The sequence below is a fragment of the Gallus gallus genome, chromosome 1, assembly GCF_016699485.2.
Source record: "Gallus gallus isolate bGalGal1 chromosome 1, bGalGal1.mat.broiler.GRCg7b, whole genome shotgun sequence".
Lineage (NCBI taxonomy): Eukaryota > Metazoa > Chordata > Aves > Galliformes > Phasianidae > Gallus > Gallus gallus.
Window position 1 is genome coordinate 115,262,590 of NC_052532.1, and position 20,461 is coordinate 115,283,050.

Consider the following 20,461-nt stretch of genomic DNA (forward strand, 5'->3'; position numbering starts at 1 on the left):
TAGGAAATTAATGATTATTTAATAGTTAACCATTATAATTAAGGATTACCGTTAGTCAAAAAATTTACCTGGGGTGTTTTGTTGGCTGCTAAAAGAATTTGTTATTGATTCTGTTTAATACTGTTAGAAAAACTGATTTTTTTTATTTCATTTAATTTACTACTTAACGTTCAAATATTAAATATAGTAAACACATTGCCTTCCATAAGTGTAATGTATTCATTTAAACATCCATGCAGTGAGAATAGTTGACGAAGGGGTTCCTATGAATTGAGAAAAGCAAATAAAAAGCTGTGGTATTTTAACACAGAAAACATAGAGTAGTATGCTTGAGAATATTCACCTGGACTACTGGAAGTTACACTAAGTAGAGAATTTTCCATCAGCTAAGGTGAGTTACATTTCAGCAATAATAAAATAAGCCATTTGCTAAATGTGAGGCAGTTTGAAAGGTCTTCAGGAACTTGGAGTTTGGTTTAAAAGGAGAGGTAGTGATGTGTATCAGCATGCAGATCTGTGCTGGAGATGGATCTGCCTTGGTCCTTAGGGCCAGCTTCTAGAATTGCATCTTATTCCTTACTCATCTGCTTATACAGTAGTATGTGCTCCCAACTACTCTGTGTTTGCCAATGGACAGCTGGAGGTTCACGCTCCTTATTCCAGTTTGTTTAAGCTCAGATTTGGAAGCCCATACTTCCTTAATAACAACCTACTGCTCACTTGTCATTTCACCATGAATTTTAGACACTTTGAAATTACATGTATCAGACTCTCCAAATGTTATTATGGTGATAGAAATCAACTTGTTCAAAAGATACAAACAGTCATCATGTTAAAACTTTTTATGTTATTGACTTGTTCAGCTAATAGAAAGTGTGTTTTATTTTTGTGGATTGCATAATATGATACTTGTCAAGCAGGATGTTATTTATAATAGAAGTAATGTTACAGGCCAAGAGTAAATTGTGAAGTAAATTATGAAGTGCAGCTGCAGCTTCTATTAATTGCAATGAATCTTTTAATTACTATCCTACATGCTGTTCATGACTAGGATAAAAAAAACCAGACCTTTATCAAACACTTTTTTTATTTTGTTCTGATATCTGAAAGTCCCCTATGCTCATACATGAGTACATGAATAAGAAGACATTCACATGGAAAACTGTAAGATACTTTTCTCATATTATGAATGAGATATATCTTGAGTGTCATTCCCAGTTATCCTCATCTGCTCTCATCTCTTGCAAAGTCAGGCAGGGGACAGGCAGGTTTGCTGCAGGGGCTGTGGAGCACTCATTTCTCTCTGAAGGCCTCCCGGAGGTCAGAGGTGAACAGGGCAGGGTATGGTGCTGTTCAGTTGGCGAATGTATGTCAGAGTGACAGTGCAGGATGCTCAACACACACAGGTCTCTTGGACAAGCAGTGTGATGCTTCTGTTTGGTGCAGCCAGGGCTTACCCTGGGACAGGAAGGGAGGAAGGCTAGGCTTATCCTGGGCCCTTCCTTCATCCCGTCTACAGTCCTGTCCCACTAGTAGAGGTGCATGAGCACAGTACCTTGGCCTGCTCCAGACGGGCTTCTATCCCATCCCGTCGATTGGCACATGCAATATAACTGTGAAACATAGATCAGATAACTTCTTATTTTGTAAACATAAAACCACATACATAGAGAATTATAAAATGATAATAAAAGTATGTGACAAAACTGTATGAACAGAGGCATAAAATGTAGTCACCCAGTTCTGATTTTTTACAGTGGTACTGTAGTGTTAGTAAAAATTGGAAAAGCAAACTGAAAATGTCTCATCTACATTGCATCTTACTGCATCAGCTTTGCTTATGGCTTTATGCTATCAGCAGTTCCTGTAGGAAACACCATCTAGCAAGCTTTCCTCAGAATTATGACATATAGTTTGATTTTGTCATTTGTAAAGTACAGTGTACATGAATGAGAATCCCTTCCCTAACCAGCCAAGTTATATAAAAAAAAAAATCCTCCATTTAAACTTGCCTTGGTTTTTATTAATCTTCTTTATACAAACTGTATATTTATTATGATTGTATGCATGATTTATTATTGGACTTCATAATACTTAGTAATACATTTTACACTTGGTTTTCTGTATAAATGATTTTCTTTCATCCATAATCATTGCAATTCCATTTCCTGAAGACATTATTAAGAATATTTATAACTTGCAACCAATATTTCAAGTAGAACTTAGTGCTTTTTTCTTATCTAAATGCGTTGAATTGACTCAGGAAATAAAATATCTAGCACTTAATTGTAAATAGAGAGTTTTTAATATCCCATTCATTATTATCGGTACTACATGCTCAAATAAATTTAACAAAAAGCATTAAACTTGAAGGTAAACAAAGAAGTAATGCTTCATATTTTGGATGTTAATAGAAAGCATCTTTAAGCTTTACTGTGAAGAAAAACCTTGAAAGTATGAGATACTTGTTCATAATTATTTGGAAACATCAGTGTACAATGCTGTTCTACAGCAAGATTTTTCTTATCTCAGGTATTCACTGTATATATTGTTGCAGTTGCTGCACTCTCAATTATTTTCACTACAAAAGGAAGAGTGAATTTAGGGCAGAACCTGAAGATATTTTCTGAAAGTGTTCAGTTGTCCTAAATTGAATGGAAGCATTTTTTGTGTACATCTTTGTAACCTTTTTGCCTGGCTTTTGCCATCCAGGAAAGACACCTACAGACTATCACGCCTGTGGGTGGCAATCATATCTTCCATATCTTAAGATGTGGCATGCTTAGTGCAATCAGGCTGGTGGATACGGGAGGTTGATAGTGAATTCTGGTGTACAGGGTTGTCCATGGTAGTTTGTGCTGTTTTTTAACTTACTACTTCACAGGGAGGTTTGTAGATCCTCTGGAGTGTTTATTCATCCAGCAGAGCACTTACAAAGTTGTCTTGTTAAGGAAATGCAATAAACATCAATAAGATTGAAGACAGGTAAATTCCATTAATGTTTGCTAATTTAGGTGCTGTGTAAAAAGAATAATTGAACAGTATGCTCCTGTTTTTCTTTTAGAATAGTCAGAATTCCAACAGCATGATTTTTTCCCTCCTCAAGAATCTTCATCTGTGAGAATTTCTTGTTTTTGCTGTGAAATCAGATGATACTTTTGCTATGAAATGAAATTTAATTCTGCACATGAGTTTATGCCCATATCACTATTAGAATTTTCCCGGCTCACGGTACTAGAATTCTTCTGGTTTACTTTGTAACGAAGATATTACTTAAAAGGAGTTTGACACATTTTGTAGTTTTCCTTCCTTTCTTTTTTTTTTATTTTATTTAAATGCAGAACAGTTAAAAATCAGTTGAATACTTTCTTCTACGGAAATTAGACAGGAAAAAAAAAAAAAGCCATACAAGATTTCATTGATAAAATGGACTTATTAATGTATGGAGAAATATTCTGGGGATTTGGATGAGAGATACTGTTAGAAGCTCCTAAATTCCTGTTCTGATTGAATAAAGACTTTTAGTTTGTACTTTCTTAGCTGTTTATGTACAGACACATGCAGGTTTGTCAAACAACAGTTGTTTTCCGTACTTTTCTAATTAGATGATCTGAAGCTTGACACTTTTTACTGATTCTCTTTTACCTGGAACTCATTTATATATAATTTCTAAAGAACTCTTTGCTGAAGTCAGCAATCAGAAAAAATAGTTTCAAAATAATAATAATAATGTGTAAATAATCTATCCTATAAATAAAAGATGGTGTAGTTTAAATTAGGTTTCATTCTGTTTCACAGCTCAGAATGTTCTGAGGGTTCTGACTTGGTGGTCAGGGCTGAGAAGTGACAAGCATGGGAGACCAGACATAGTTAAAATCATTTCCACTCTGTGTTAATCCTTTTTTTAAAAATCATTCAGAAATAATATGTTAGTAGCACTGATCTTGATTCTCCACTCTGATGTAGAGTTATATTCTCAAAATACTAATACAACATCTTATTATGTGTAATAAATGGCCTAATCTCACAAACTCAGTTGGATCTTGGAAATAATAACAACAATCTGTTTTTGTACCTTTTGCTTTGATCTTAGGTCACTTCAAACGGAAAAGAAAGAGGAATAAAAAAACTTTACTTAGTCTTTCTGTACAGATGTATCCTTAGCTTTGTGAATTAGCTTGAAGGATAAATTACACGTTGTTTTATTTTAACCTGATTTTTCTCCTTCAGAATAGATCCATGCATAATTTTAGTCCCAAGGGGCTCAGATTCTGCCAGTGCTATTCCCTGCTGCCTTTGAAATGATTTCCATATGTATCTTGATAGCTTTGGGAAACTTGGACACAAAAGCAAAGATCTCCATATATTTGTACAGTTGTGGTGAAAGAATTGTATCTGACTTCAGTTACCTGCAATGTTTATGTCTTAGTCATCTGGATTCTCTTTAATTAATAAAAGAAAAATACAGCTAAATTTGTTTCTTAGAATCATAGAATCAGAGAATCACAGAAGTTGGAAAAGACCAACAGGATCATCCAGTCCAACCGACAATTCTACTTATTGTAATCATTTATTACAATATCTATTGTAACATTTACACGACAACTGTTATTCAGTGAAAACAATTTGTATTAGAGAATCAACAGCTGAGTTGTAGACATAGAGCAAACACTTAACTAATGTTAAGTGAGATAAATCTGATCCTATTTCTTCACAGGGACTAGTACTACTGTGCTTTACATAAAGTATGTGGCGTGGTCACCAAAATATGTTTCCACAGTGTGTTCAAATAGATTTTAGTAGCACTTTCTACAGATCTGTTTTGGTAAATTTAGTGCTAGAGTTCTTAGTTTCTGGCACTGGGTTTCCATGCTGTTAGTTCTCTCGGAGCACACAGAATAATTTCATTTTTTTATTACAGGATAGAGGAAGAAAAGAATATTTTATCAGAATTTCAAGAAGACTTGAACAAGCTGATTTTATGGTTAGAGGAAACAGAGAACGTCATTGCTATTCCCCTTGAACCAGGGAATGAAGACCAGCTAAGAGACTGCCTTGGCAAAGTAAAGGTATTTCGAGCTTTATTATTTCTCTTATTTTTTAATTTGTCATTTCTGCATTGAAGAAAATTAAATGCTATTTTCAGTTTGAAAGCCCAGGTAGAAGTATATACTAAGCGTACAAAAATAAGAGAAGTAATGGAAAATGTAGTGAAAGGGAAGTTTCTATCCTGTCACTAAATAATGAATCCCAATCTTTTTCATTCTTATTTCTTAGTTTAAGTTTCTAGTATGTGAACATGACAATTTCATCTGTAAAAAAAAAAAAAAAATTCTATAGGTGTCTTGTTAACATGTTACAAATACCCACTAAGGAAATTATATTCAGTATTTCATAAGAAGCGTATCTAGAAATTTGTGCATGATTGTAATTAGCAACTGCTTAAAGTAGTGCTTCAGCATTTTCTGGAGTAAACTTAACGGTGACTTTTTAAACACATTTTATTTTGAAAAATATAAAATCAGATATTAAATGTATTTTTTAGCCTTTAATAATTTAATGAAGATGTTAGAGGTTTTAGTCTATGATACTAGTAATGAATATATGAAATAGGAATTGTTCTGTTTAGTTTTGAAATGCTTCCAATAGAATGTGTGTAAGAACTTGCTCAATAGTAAATTAACCCTTAGTTGGAAGGTGCATAATATATATGGGCAACATATCTAAAAGGTTTCCAGACCTCTCTTGAAGATAAGGACTACTTATCCTTTATTTCAATCCAAGTTGAACAAACTCAGAAAGTGATGGGACATAGTATTAAAGAATCTCAAAATAAATGGTTTGACTTTATATTGTACTTACTTTAACAAAATTTGAAAAAAAAAAATCTTTAGTAAAAATCAAGTTTGTTTCTAAATAAATAAAAATAGAACAAATAGTAGTGCGTAGTTTTTGAGGAAAGCAAGGCTTAGTCATATGCTAAGTTCATGCCTCTGACTCTTAAGTATAAAGTATCTGTGAACTGGTCAGAGATTTTGTGAGACAAAGAAAATTCTTTATGGGGTGTTAAATACATCTTATCATTTGCAGACATGATTATGATTTTAAGGTTTGAATTGATATTCAAGATCCATGAGTTTTCCACTCTTGATTTATACGCAAGTATTCCCTAACTATGTAATTCCCACATGATAAATAGTCCAAAATTAAAGATACTAGCATTTTTGATTTATAGTTCATTTTTTTTACATTCTTTTTCTTTTGGAGTCATACAAGAAAATACATCCTAATGCATCAAAAAGTAATGCATCAGCTTGCACAGTGTTAATACCTGCTACATTGTGTTATTAATAATAAAAAAGTTGAATAAATATATATTTTAGTTATATTATCTTAATATATAAAGTTACTTCAACATATTAACCTTGCATTAACTGCATGCTTGATGGAGAAGTGATGATTACATCATTTTGATGATACCTTGCTTCCTTTGGCTGTACTTTGTGTGTCTTTATGAGCATATATGAACTGGTGATTGGAGTAGAAGATTTTTCACCACATACCATCTGAGTGACTACGTTCATCACACAGAATAGGGAGAAGTACCTTTCCAAAGTGTTGGTGGTGTATTTGTTTTTTTTGTTTTGTTTTGTTTTTTAACCATGCTAAGAGATAATTAAAATCTGTATACATAAGATATTGAGCATCAAGAAGTGAGAAATTGTCATGCAACAGTGCTTAATATTCTGTGAATCCCCTTATTTGGTCTTTTAAGACTCACTTTAGACCTAATTCACTAATACGGTCTCTTTTGGGGGGAGTTTTAGCCTTCTATATTCAGAAAGCTTTGGCTATTTTGTCTTGAATTGAGTTTATTCCTTCAACTGATAGATAAATCGATAAGGTTGAAGATAAGAGAGCTGAAAATTCTACCACAGTTCATCTTAGCTGCTGTATTTGTCTGTTCCAGTTAAGAGTTGAAGAGCTGCTGCCACACAAGGGAATACTGAAACGATTAAATGAAACTGGAGGAACAGCACTTGGAAGTGCATCACTGAACCCAGAAAGAAAACATAAGCTTGAGAGTACACTGAAGGAGGCTAGCCGTCGCTTGTTAAAGGTTAGACATATTAGTGATTTAACTGCAGTATAAAATTTTAATCTGCAACAAATATTTGCATTATATATTTTCTAGTGGGCATTATTTTTCTTCGGAAGAACCTGTAGAGACATTTGTACACATAATGAACCTGCTGAAAGAAAATGTATGCAATACACTGCTGTGAGAAACAATAACAGAAGACAGTGTGTGCCTGAAAGTGATGATGTTGCATCCAAATTAACTCCCTAAATTACACGTCTGCTGCTTAAGAGGAGAGTGCAGTGCACGATTTTTGTAGCTTGGTTATTTTAAGGGTTCAGCAAATACTCTACTTTTTGTGATTCAGATGTGTGAGAGACAGTAGTGAATGGCTGATTGCTTTTCTAGAAACACTTCCCGGGTCTCTACCTGAGGTGGAAGCTGCAACTACTCATTCATGTTCTGTGATGTTTCCAACTATGAGCTCTTAGTTCCTGTATAGAAAAGTCCCATTCATTATGCTTTTTGGGATCTCCCTACCCATGAAGAAAAGTAAGGCAAGATTTTTCTGTACATCATTGTTGAAGTAGTATGTAGCAGAGATTGTAGAAAGCACTACTGAAAGGACCACCATCCAAGGTATTTATCAGTCTGGTGAGAACAGGTAGAATTTTGAAGATGCAACTGAAGGATTTGTGAGACTGATGGCACAGTCACCAGGGTGATAAGAAGGGGGGGGGATAAAGCTTAAGCTGTGTTTAGCTCTGGGAAGAAAAGGTGAGAAAACAGATCTTTTTCTGAGTGCCTTACTGAAAATACACGCTGGAGTTTGTGGTCAAGAATACTACATTCAGCTGTGTTCACAGAATTGATATTTCAAGTGCAGTCCGGGTAAATAAACAGGAATTTATTTGTTGTGGAACTCTCATTAGTTTCTTCTTCTTAACAGAAATAGTCTGGCAAGTTTTAGAATGTTACCTAATGACTCAAGCAAAAATGGATAATAAATATTGATCGCATTCACAAAATTGGAGCTGAGCACATAAATCATTTAGGTGTTTGGGCAGAAGTATCTCTTTCTTTACAGAATGGCTTTCTGAAATCAATATATTTAAAAGGAATTCAGAAAACTCTGAGATCAAATTAATGCTATTTTCTAGCTGATGTAAGCTTGTATGTAGCTGAATTTAGGCACCATGATTGGAATATCTCTGCTGTAGTATTGAGAAAGCATTCACTTTCAGGCAAGAAATATTTGTGTTGGCTTTTGTTGTCATTCAGTAAAATGACAGAAACCTACAAAAACTGTAATTTGTCTTTGAATGAAAGCTTTTACTGATTAGTCATTTATCTAAAAACTTTGTGTTTTCACTTTCTGCTTGCTAATTCAGAAATGTTCCGGGTAACTTATATACAGAGCAACACAAATAACTGTAAATACTGTTGAGTTTTGGATGAAATATAGGGGGTAGAGCTACTGTTTAGAGAAGCTTTCTCTTTAAAAGTTGCAGCAGACCTCAGTAATGCTTCTGGCAAGACTTTAGGCTTGGAGTTGACCACCAGAATATTTCCATTTATTGCTAAAAGAGGCTGAACCTGGAGAATTAAACTTTCCTTTGTGATTGTTACTGAAGTGCACTATTTCAATTTCAGTTATCTACATATGGATATGTATAAAATTGAAAAGTTCTCACCCTCCTGAAGTTGCTGAATTTAAAGAATGTGGAAAACACATTTCATTTTTTAATGAGCAGAAATTGAGTTTGAAAATTACAAGACTCAAATCCTTACCTGTAAAGTGGGATTTCCAAATGTTTCTCTGAAGTCATTCTGTTTTTCAGACAATCTTGAAAGGTCAAGGTGGAAAAAAAACAAAGTTCTTTTTGGTTTTGTGTCATTAGACTTCTCCCAGAATGAATGAAAATACCAAACATTTTCGCCTTTTTTCTCTGTGTTTTTTGGAAACTGAAAGGAAAAAAAAAAGTAAACAACAGTATTTTTCTTCTTTTGCATAGCTCTCACCTCTTGTGCAGGAAAACTCAATTTTCTGGATACTGGAGATGTAAAATCAATAAGATTAGTTTTTATATAGCTGAAGGAATTAATTTTGTTATTTTAAGGTATGAAACCCTGGGGTCTGTAGGAAAATCAGGTACCATGGGAAGTCTGCAGGCCTGACAGAGGGACATACATTGTCTTCCTAATCACACTTTTATATCAAGTGATCTTCAGTAGGTCACTGGAGGATGGTTCTGCAGTCAGTTGATTTGATGAGGGTATATTTTTTTCTGTTCCTCAAAGCACAATGGACAAACCTCATCAGCACAGAGGTTTCTCTGGGGCTTTCCTGTTCCTCCATTCCCATCTTGGAGTATATCTTTTGATTTAAGCCTTTTGTTTCCAGCTATTTGTTTTGCTATCCGGCATCTATGCTAGAAAGGAATGTGTAAGAGCGTTCTGATTCTGATTACCTCATCTTTCAGGATGATACTTCATTCAAAACATAAAATGTACATGGTAAGGTAGCTCTTTATCCGGTGTATGCTAGAGTAATTCTGTTTACTTCAGTGAAGCTGTGATAATTGAAAATTACCAGTTGAAAACATAGCCAAATATCTCCTAAGAGTATGACAAATTTTTGTTCTGCCTTGATCTGCTAAACACTGGAAAGGGTGACAGCACTGTGAGTCTTAACCTTCAAGGTGACATATTTGAAATAAATCATGTTCAAACCTTTTTTACAGTCATGGGAACTGTTGCCCTACAGCAGTGGAAATAAGCTGAGAAAAGAAATTGAGGATGAAAGGAATTGCAGTCACATAAAATAAGTTTTTTTTTCTTCTGATTCAGTATTGTCTTTGCTTTTAGATGTTTATATCATGTGCTGATGACCTTGAGAATAGATACATGAAGAATTTTTCTTCTGTTACATAGTAATAAATTTTAAATGACATTTCCTTAGACACCTTTATCGAATAGTGATTCTAATAGGCTGCTACCTCAAACATAGTTTAAGCAGAGAATGAAGATTAAAGTCCACATTTAAAAGTATGACTTTTAAATTCTAGCCTGGTTTTACTTATTATGCCCTCTCCAAAGTCAGTATTTCTTGTAAAAATGAAAATAACACTATCTCTGTGAATTCTTAGTAATACAAAAAAAATGAAGTGTTTTATAACCATTTTTATGTCTTTACGTCAAGAATTTTCATTTATTTTCAAAGCTCAAAGCATCTTCTGCTGTGATAGCCAAGTAAGCTAACCACCTAGGGCTTCAAAGCATACAAAGAGGTACTAGGCACTGGAGTTTGTGATGAATTCAGTTCTTGTCATATACCACCTGCCAGGGTATATAACAGATCTGTAATGGGTTTCTTACCTTTTAGTGTGCAGTAAATGGATTGATAGATTAGGTCTGAGACCAGTGAACCATGGAATCAGAGGTTTGCTAGAAGGAGTTTATTACTCTTTAATAATATTCTTGGTCTTGTGTCAGCCAAGAGGGATGAGCTAGATTATCTGAAAGTAAGCTGGATGCCAAAATCAGCATTGTCCTCATTTATCCATCTTAGTCTTCACAACATCTACTGTATGTATTATGAAGGTTATTATAAGTGCCTGATGGAGACATTTTGTTTTGCTGCCTTTTAATTTGTCTGCTAGCATTAGAACTAATTACTAGACACCGAAGAGACCGATTCACTGTTTACTGCCACAGCAAATCAATTTGTTGTGCTATATAAAAAAAAAAAAAAAAAAAAAAAAAGGAGTGGAGTGACATGGCTATAATTCATGAGCATTTTCTGTACCACCAAGAAAAGTATAGGTCTTCTAAGCTTGGTTGATCAAGTGTAGAGAAAAACAGATGGGCCTAGAAACTGCAGAAAGACAAAGTCATAACAAGGTTAGGGTTCATGTAATGTAGCTTGCCTTGAGTAATAATTATTCGCGGATTACCTGTGATGACATCAAATTTCAGCATGTTAATGCAACTTAGTTTGAGTTCATGGTTTAAGCTACTACAATTGCCATTGTTATTATTAGTGGGATGGACAGGAAAGCATCTTGGAAAATGAACGCTACAGTTTGATTTCTGTGTTTTTTATTTGAAATGATAATGTAGCCAGCAGTTTGGAGATAAAAAAAATATTTTCCTGAATTTGCTTTTTGGTAATAAGTTATCCAATTCTCTTACATTTAACAAGGTATGATGCAATGCTAAATTACTTATTACAATTTATGATAGGTTACTAGTTATTTATAGTGCACGTTCTTTATGAGTGGTACTGATAAATGATCTTACATGTAAAAAAATGAAGTTATGCTTCTTTCTGTTTGATGGAATAAATGTGACAGTGTCACAAACAAATAAAAGTAGACAGGTTTCATTCCACTGTGTGTGTGTGTGTGTGTATGGCTAGCAGATACTACTAATTAAGATTCTAAAAAGCAAGTTTACTAGCAGTATGAAGATAAGTTGCTGTTTCCCAGCATGTGTGAAGCACAACACAGAAATAAAACAGTGCAAATGACTTGATGTTAAAAATTTATTTTGGGCCAAATTGTAGTGAAATGTATGTGTTTTGCATCACCATTGGGTAACATTTGAAACTGGCTATTTTCACGGATACTTTGTTATTCTAAGATTTAATTTGAACTTGGAAGGTGACCATTGTTTTCTGTCTAGAAAGTGAGTACATGGAGATTATACACAAGGGTGTACTGATATGTTCCTATCAGTAATAGGAAAATATATGATATATGGATAATACATCTATATTCCTATAATTTCTGTTTGGCAGTGTTGTTTAACTAAAATTTACTAAAATAGAAAATTATGAAATTATATGCTATGATAGAGTTGCATGTAGTTATAGGGTGCATGGGGTTATACTCAGTCTTCTTATTTGGTATCAGTGATTCAATTTTGCTCCAACTTACACTCCATATGGTTGTGTTTCCTGGAGGGAGAAAAGATTGCCCTTCACCGCAAAGACAACTAAAGAGTCCTGCTGCCCAGATATGCTTCAAATCACAGAATATCCCAATTTGGAAGAGACCCACAAGGATCATGGAGTTCCACCCCTGGCTCCACACAGGACTACCCTGTGTGGATCTAAAATCTAAACCCTATGTCTGAGAGAGTTGTCCAGACGCTCCTAGAACCCTGGCACTTTAGGCCATGCCTCCTACCCTGGGCAGTCTGTTCCATGCCCACTGCCCTCAGGTGAAGAACTTTTTCCTAACCTTCACTCTAACGCTCCCCTGACGCAGCTCCATGCCATTCCCTCAGGTCCTGTCACTGGCACCAGAGAGCATAGCTCAGCGCTGCCCATTGTACTTGAGGCTGTACTTCCTGTTCCAATTTCCTGGGGAACAGAGGCTTATTTCTACCAAGTTCCTGCCATAGTAATTTTTCTTTCTGAGAGAACATAAACTTTATTTCCTAATGAATCTTCAAATTTCTGAGCAGAAGGTGAAAAGATCTTTGGGTTCCAAAGTCAATAATGTTGTTAACCTTATGGCAGAAGAACTATTGCTTGTACATCATGATGTAGGAGCATGCTCCTGCAGGGTGATGCCAGGTTCTAAAGGCCTACCTCTTCTGTGTGTGGGAATTTGTATCATTTTGTGTCCCTTTTTTCAGCTTGTTATTCAAATGGGTAAGACACTTAAGTACTTAGCCAGTAAATAAGTTGAATAATCACAGAGATTAGATAGAGGAGAGTTAAGGAAGCCATGCTGGTGAGAACTAAACATTTTTCTTTTTCTTGTAAACCCTTCCTTTTTCTGAGGCTGAAGAGCTAGGATATATTTGCATATTCAAAAACTCAGTTGGTTTTATATGTGGTACGGAAAAATACTAAGAAAATCTGATCTGTTATTTACTACTTCTTTCTGGTTTCTCCTGTGTTGGAATGAAGTTGTTTCTCTATGAAAATAAAGTTCTCTTACGGATTGTGAAAATAAAGTAAACAAGAAAGTATGCACTAAGGCATTTTTAGCCTAATAAGAATGTCAATATTATTTCCACCCTTTTCCTTCCAATTCATTTTGGATACGTATACTGCAGTTTTCTGTCTGTATTGATTTAAAACTATTGAGATTCTTAGTTATTTTGAATACAATAGATTGCACATGTTAGAAGACAGACCACACTGGGGACTGGGTTCTACAGCCTACTTACAAAAGCAATTTTCAGTCGTTTTATTAGCTTCGTACATTATGTTTTGTTCCACTTTACATGCTATACTGTAATTCATCCTAATGTCTGATGTTAGAAAGAACTGGAGGCTATCATAAGACATAGCGAAACATAACAGACATCTACTTTTTTCCCCTGATGTTTACTTAGTAGAATTAATTTAAAAGGTTTATTATAATAGCTCTGAGAACCTCAGCAATCAATGATAAGTTCATTCACTGTAGGTTAGAGAAAATGAAATGGTTTAACATAAACTGACATTTTATTATTTACTATCTGTAAGATAAGAAATGCTAGCAGATCAGAATTAGGCTAACATATCTCTTCTAGGCTGGTTTGATTTTATGATTTTGATGCAATGGTTTTTAAATTTGGAAAATTAGTGCTAAACTTATGCCATGTCTGAAAATAACCTGAATATCTCCACAGACTTGTGCTGACTTTGGTTTTGACCCCAAATAAAATAGATTCAAATGAGCTGAGTGTTGCTGTGGTATGATACTGTTTTTTTAGCAGATGTTGTAGAAGAACTTATTTTACAAAATGAAAATTAAAAAAAAACAGTGATTTGATTTAATTGCTGCTTTTTTTCAATTTAAATTCTAAGAGTTTTTGTTTGTTTGTTTGTTTTAATCTTTCAACATATCTATTATTTGGAATTAATAAGATCAAAATTAAAATTAGATGAGTGCAATTCTTGAGAGCAGAAGGAATTGAGAAAACCCTCCCCACACACAGTAAAGCAATATGAATAAATAGATGCAGTAGCACAGCATCAGGAAAAGGAAGTTTGTGGTGCAGTAAATCCCTGATTGCTGTTATATTTGGGTATGGTACTTTACAGAGACCAATTTGTCATGCCACTTCCCACAGTTTAGAAATGCCAGGGAAGTTGTTTAATTTTCCAGCTGCTCTATTTTCCTCTGTACAACCTGCTATCTCATAGGAATATTGTAAAAATATATTATTTCGTGGTATTGCAATATTGTGAAGGTTTAAAACATTGTAAAAGTTGGTACTATCACTGTCTCATGCTCTTTCTGAAGTCCTGCAGAGAAATATCCAATTGATCTCTTCGTTAATAATACCGTCAATTTCCTTTCTTTTGTTAAATATTACTAAATATTCTCTTACTACAGCATGTTGCTTATTCTCATTTGAAACTATTTGTCAATCTGAAGTCTGTTTAGAGAAAAAGTCACAATGCTCCAAATGTTTTTGAAGCAGTCAGGCAATAATTACACAATATCAAGGGCTTTTGTGACATAGTACTGATTATTTGTTCTTCTTTTCCATTGAGACAAGTTTGAGTCAATTTTGAAGACATAAGATTCTTTTTTTATATATATACACTCTAGAATCTAGCTTTATGTGTTTTACTTAAATTTTACAGGTGTATTTTAAGCTTAACAATAAATGACAGCAAACATAATGAGTATAATGAAAGTCAAATATAGATAAATTGGATATTTATCATGGTATTATTTGTGGATTTGGGGCAATGTTGCTCATAAACATGAAAAATGTTACAGAGAAATTAAGGAACTGCTTAAAAGAAAATGTTGTACGTGTTCTAATGAGTTGCAACATTTGCATTGATGAGATGAAGCAGAATTCTTTTTTTTTGAAAATTTCAAAATATGCATTACTCCTAAGAACTTTCTGGATAGTCATCTATGTGCTACAGCATGTTAAATACCAATATATTTAAGCAGCAATTGGAGAGGGTCCAGAGGAGGGCCACAAAGATGATTAGAGGGCTAGGGCACCTCCCCTATGAAGACAGGCTGAGGGAGCTGGGCTTGCTCAGCCTGGATAAAATAATGCTGCAGGATGACCTCATTGCAGCCTTTCAGTACCTAAAGGGAGCCTATAAACAGGAGGGGAGTCAATTCTTTGAAAGGGTAGATAACGGCAGGATAAGGGGAAATGGTTTTAAGTTGAGGGAGGGAAGATTTAGGTTGGATGTCAGGGGGAAGTTCTTTACTCTGAGAGAGGTAAGGTGCTGGAACAGGCTGCCCAGAGAGGTTGTGGATGCCCCGTCCCTGGAGGTGTTCAAGGCCGGGTTGGATGGGGCCCTGGGCAGCCTGGTCTAGCATTATATCTGAAGGTTGGTCACCCTGCCTGTGGTGGGGGGGTTGGAAATTCATGATCCTGAGGTCCCCTCCAACCCAGGCCATTCTGTGATTCTTTGTTTCACTTTCTTAAAGCCCACAAAGCATCTAGTAGTACTATTTGTGATGTTTTTGATATTGTAATTCTTCTGATTAGAGGTAAGAAAAGCAAACTGTCTTGTACAAATCCTATGCTTCTAGATGAGAAAATCTACACCAGTCCTGTTTACCACACTTTTGTTTTTTTTCCTCAGTTATGAACTCTGAGTCATTAACCATTTCTACTTTCAAAGCATTATTGTGCTAAAAATGTATAAATTATTTTGGCTAATTAACATTAAAGAGATGTCTACTTTTGGAAAAAAAAGAAGTCATGTGACTATTTCATAGAAGACTTTCCTGAATGTTATTACTCTAAATACAAATTTAAATATCCATTTCTAAATTTATCCTTAAAATCAGAAATGCCAATACATTTTTACTCATTTTGTCAAAAGACGAAAGGCTGGCTTAGCTTCTTCAAAAGAGATAATAACTTCCATAGTGTAACTAACTGCTGTTGTGAATAAATATAATTCTTGAGAATTCTTGATGCATCAGTAGGGTTATTTTTTAAGAACTATTAGAAGTTGAAGGACTTAAGTTCCTACTGAGAAGATGATACTGGTTATGTCGATGTAGAAAGTGTAAGATAAATGTCTTGTCTCACTTTACAAAGTTCATTATGAAGTAGGTTAAATTGATGACTTCAGAGATCGTTTGATAATAATACGTAGGATATGTAGGAAGAAAACATTTGTACTTATTTTTATATTCATTGTGAAGACTGCAGATGTGTCTTCCTAAGGCCACACTGCTGCTCTGTTTGCTTCACTTTAAACTATAAGACTTCAAAAAAATATTTACAAAATACAATCCTGCAAGAGGTAATTATTTTTACTATCGAGACCAAGAATTCATGATTAAATGTAAGTATGTGTGCATATATACAATACTATCTTGCTAACTTACTTTATACCATCTTTTAGTAACTTCCTATCCTATTTTTGTTAGGAATATGAATCTGGAATATATTTGTTATCTGTTTCAGAAGTTATGCTAAGCACTTTGAATATAAAAACATGGATTCTAAAGGCATTTGTACTCTCCGCATATACCAAGTTAGTAATTACTATGATTGAAACGGTTGATTTCAAGTAAATCTATTTAAGCAAATCCTCTCACATTTTTCTGCACTGCAGCAACTGCATTTGTAAGAGTTCAAGTGCAGTGACCAGTGGTTTGCAAAGTATCACATGCCACTGAATGACTGACAGGGGTTTGGTCTTTTCTGAACCTCATTTCCCACCAGACTGCCCTGTTGTGACAAGTCTTTCATGCATTTCTATCGAGAAAGACCGTAGGGACCTAAAATCATGTTCTACTACTTTCTGTTTGTAAGATAAAGTTTATATTTCAATTATATAAGTCTGTCTATATTACAACATGCTTTTATAATTGAAGTTTCACAAATGGTAGTCTGGAATAGCCTTAGAGGTAAGCCTCCCCTTTCCTTTTCCTTTTTTTTTTTTTTTTTTTTTTTTGGCCACTTGTCTCAGAGTTCAAAAAACACTTTTAAAAAAACTGATCATCAGCATTACCCAGAGAATTGCCTGTTGTTATGATACGGAGCTCTACGCTGAGCACTGTTATCTAAGGTAAATTCCACACTCAACTTTTCTGTTAACTGCATGTTTCTCACAAATGAAAAGTTGTCACCTTCCTCAGAGTGCTAAAGGAGGTATTTCTCAAAGAACAACCAACAGCCAAACTAAATTCATTGTTACCTGTATTCTATCAGTCATGTCAGCGCATTAGTAGGTAGGATCACTCAGTAGAATTGGAATACCAGCATATTTTTCTTTTTCTACAATTTTTAGTGGAATACATTCTTTGTTTCTAAGAAATGCTGTAAATAAACATCTGTATACAAAATTCAATCCCGTTCAAATTTATCTACGCTGTCCAAAGATAATGCAAAATATCCTTGTTTAATTTTTGTGGTAATAACATAGTTTATCTGTGCATTAATTATCTAACATACTTCTCTTATACAAGAAATTGTTGTTTTGTAATGATTTTATTGCTTTATTGCAAACCTTAAATCCAATTATATCAATTTCCTCTACCAAGTAAAATGCATTTCTTTTTTTGTTTGTTTGTTTGGTTTTGTTTCTATTGACATTTGTTTCTTTGCAATTTTTTTTTGGCTTTGTTTTGCTTATCAGGCATTCTGGCAGATGATAATTTTTAGAAAGTCCATGGCAGTTTTGTGCTTCTGGGAAGCTTTTCACAGATGCAGGCAATAGCACTGAAGAACATATCCTATATTTAATTAGCTATTGACTGATTGCCACTGTAAGCTGATTACACATGGAAGTCAAGCTTTCAGTATTGGGCATGGTCTTGAAAGTAAAGTAATCAGATAATATAAAATCTTATAAGAAAAAGGAAAAGAAGGGCTGATGAGACACAGCAGCAGGCAGGAAGTACTCTGCTGCCTGGAATTACAAAAGTAGTGATGGGACTGCTGTGTTCAGTCTGCCAAGTTGCAAGAAGAGATTGAGCTTTACATGGTGTGAAGGCCAATGGCATCCTGGCTTGTATCAAGAATGGTGTGGTGAGCAGGACTAGGGAAGTCATCCTGCCCCTGTAATCAGCACTGGTGGGGCCCCACCTCGAGTACTGTGTTCAGTTTTGGCACCTCAATACAGAAGGGACATGGAGGTGCTGGAGCAGTTCCAAAGAAGGGCAACAAGGCTTCTTGTGAAGGGCTTGGAGATAATATGCCCTATGAGGAGTGACTGAAGGAACTGGGGTTGTTTAGTCCAGGGAAAAGGAGTCTGAGGGGAGACGTTATTGCTCTCTTCTAATACCTGAAAGGTGATTGCAGTGAGAGCAGGATTGGTCTCTTCTCACTGTTGAAAGGTGACAGGATGAGGGGAAATGGCCTCAAGTTGCACCAGGGGAGGTTTAGGTTGGATATCAGTAAAAACTGTACAGAAAGGTCTGTTAGGTACTGGAATAGGCTCCCCTGGGAGGTGGTTGAGTCACCATCCCTGGATGTGTTGAAAAACCATTTGGATGTGGTGCTCAGGGACATGATGTAGCGGTGGGTTGTTAGAGTTAAGGTAGTATGGTTAGGTTATGGTTGGACTTGATAGTCTTTAAGGTCTTTTCCAACCTGAGTGATTCTATGATTCAAAAAAATGTGCAACAGGTTGCCCACAGATGTGGTGGATGGGACATTCAAGGTCAGGCTGGACAAGGCTCTGAGCACCCTGATGTAGCTGTAGGTGTCCCTCCATGTTCATCACAAGGGATTTGGACTAGATGATCTTAAGGGACCCTTACAGCTCAAGTGATTCAATGAATGTGTTGCTCTGGGACACCACAGTAGCACATGCAGCTCTCTGCTGTTTGTAGCACTGTGGCCTACCATTTTGTCTTCTTCCTCTTCACTCCCCAGCAGAGTCTGGGAAGAAAGCTATGACTAACAGGTTCAAGACAATTGTTTAGGCAGGGTACAAGTACTGGGGGGTTCATACAGGATTTTGCCTATTTCTGGGCTAAGAATAACTTGAGGGATAGGTATGGTATCTTCTGCTGTAAACCAGGGAAAGAACGATTAGCAATTTTACTTTAGATTAATTTTCTTGTCCTGTGTCAGAGGATCCTTCATTAAGAGTCAATGCAGGAATCAGATTCTAAACCTTCTACAGTTGTTTTGGATTTCTGGAATTGAGTGAGGGACAAAGATAAAGAAATTATTGGACTAGGTATTCAATAGAGGTTTAAGGTGGAGGGTCTTGTGCTCAGAAAATGCCCTTGTCAAAAGAAGTTCACTGAGATAGTACCACAAAAGAATGAATGTCAATTAGTTATAAATATTAAATATAAAAAGAGTGTTGTTATTCAGATCATTGTGATATATATCATCGTATTACCATGTAAGAAAAACATAATGAGTCATTGGGTTGGGGGATACATTTGTCTGCTTTTTAAAAAGTTAGACAGACAAATGAAGTAGAAAATCATTCTTGTATTGCATTTGTGAATTGCTTTACTCTACTCCATGAATGGGAAAAAACGATCCTTTAAATAAAAATTAATCTTGTGAAAGTTACAAATACATATCTAAGAATTTAAAAATAAAAAACAAAAGTAAGAAGAAAGCCTCCAAAACACATAGAGAAGTCAGGTCCTGGGAATCTTGTGGGGAAACATGAGACTTTGGCTACATTGAAAATAATAATCTTAAAAACATACTTTAGTAGCTTATTTTGTCTTTCTCTAGTAAAATAGCCTTTATTTTAACTTTGTCACAGACATTATGGTTCATAAATATTCATCACTTAGAAGAAATTGCATAGATTTTGTTCTAAAGTCAATATTGAGTTTGCTAATGAAAATGGCTCAGTTAATTAACTAAGTGGTGTCCTAAACCGAACTTACATGAAACTCTTTCTTACACTGATTGTTTTTCATGAAGAAATGATGCATAAAAATTAAGTTCTTTTCTTGCATTTTAAATCATTCCTTGATACACAGTCTAGGGAAAATGATTTTAGGCAGATAAATTTTCTGAACAGTGACTGTAAGAATTGCTGTTTTATGTAATCATCTTGATAACGTTATGGAAGTGTCACTTGTAATATATTGATGTCAGTATTAAAGCTTGCATTTAATGCTTTTTATGACTTTACTATTTCTTTCATATCCCAGTCTTGGTGTGGACAGCAGCTAAACTTGCTTTTGGTCCATTTATGCTCTAAGCTGACTGTCCTGAAGTCACCTATCTTTTTTTCCTCTTATTTTAGCAAAAATTGAATAGTAAAGCAGAAAGTGCAGCTTGTCTTACATTAGGAAGTGTGCTTTAGCCGGGAATTGAACTACACATTCTAAATTTTTCTGCATATGACCAGTGGTGTTTTTTTTAAAACTCATACTGCCAGTTATCCTACAATAGAAGCTCACTATAAGAAAATGCTTTGTATATCAGAAGGACCTTTCCATTTCAGTA

At 34.9% G+C, this 20,461-nt stretch overlaps 1 protein-coding gene across 30 annotated transcripts in view; it reads left to right on the forward strand.

Moving 5' to 3' along the window:
- The window catches only part of DMD (dystrophin), a 1,163,614-nt gene that overhangs the window by 768,892 nt on the left and 374,261 nt on the right, over positions 1–20,461 (forward strand). For all 30 annotated transcript variants that reach the window (XR_006934806.1, XR_006934864.1, XR_006934881.1 and 27 more), the window contains 2 exons: positions 4,922–5,069; positions 6,971–7,120. Coding sequence is in view for 26 of the 30 variants with exons in the window: in XM_046919009.1 (XP_046774965.1) it covers positions 4,922–5,069; positions 6,971–7,120 (298 nt within the window). In the remaining 4 variants the exon portion in view is untranslated. The remainder of the gene's footprint in view (positions 1–4,921; positions 5,070–6,970; positions 7,121–20,461) is intronic.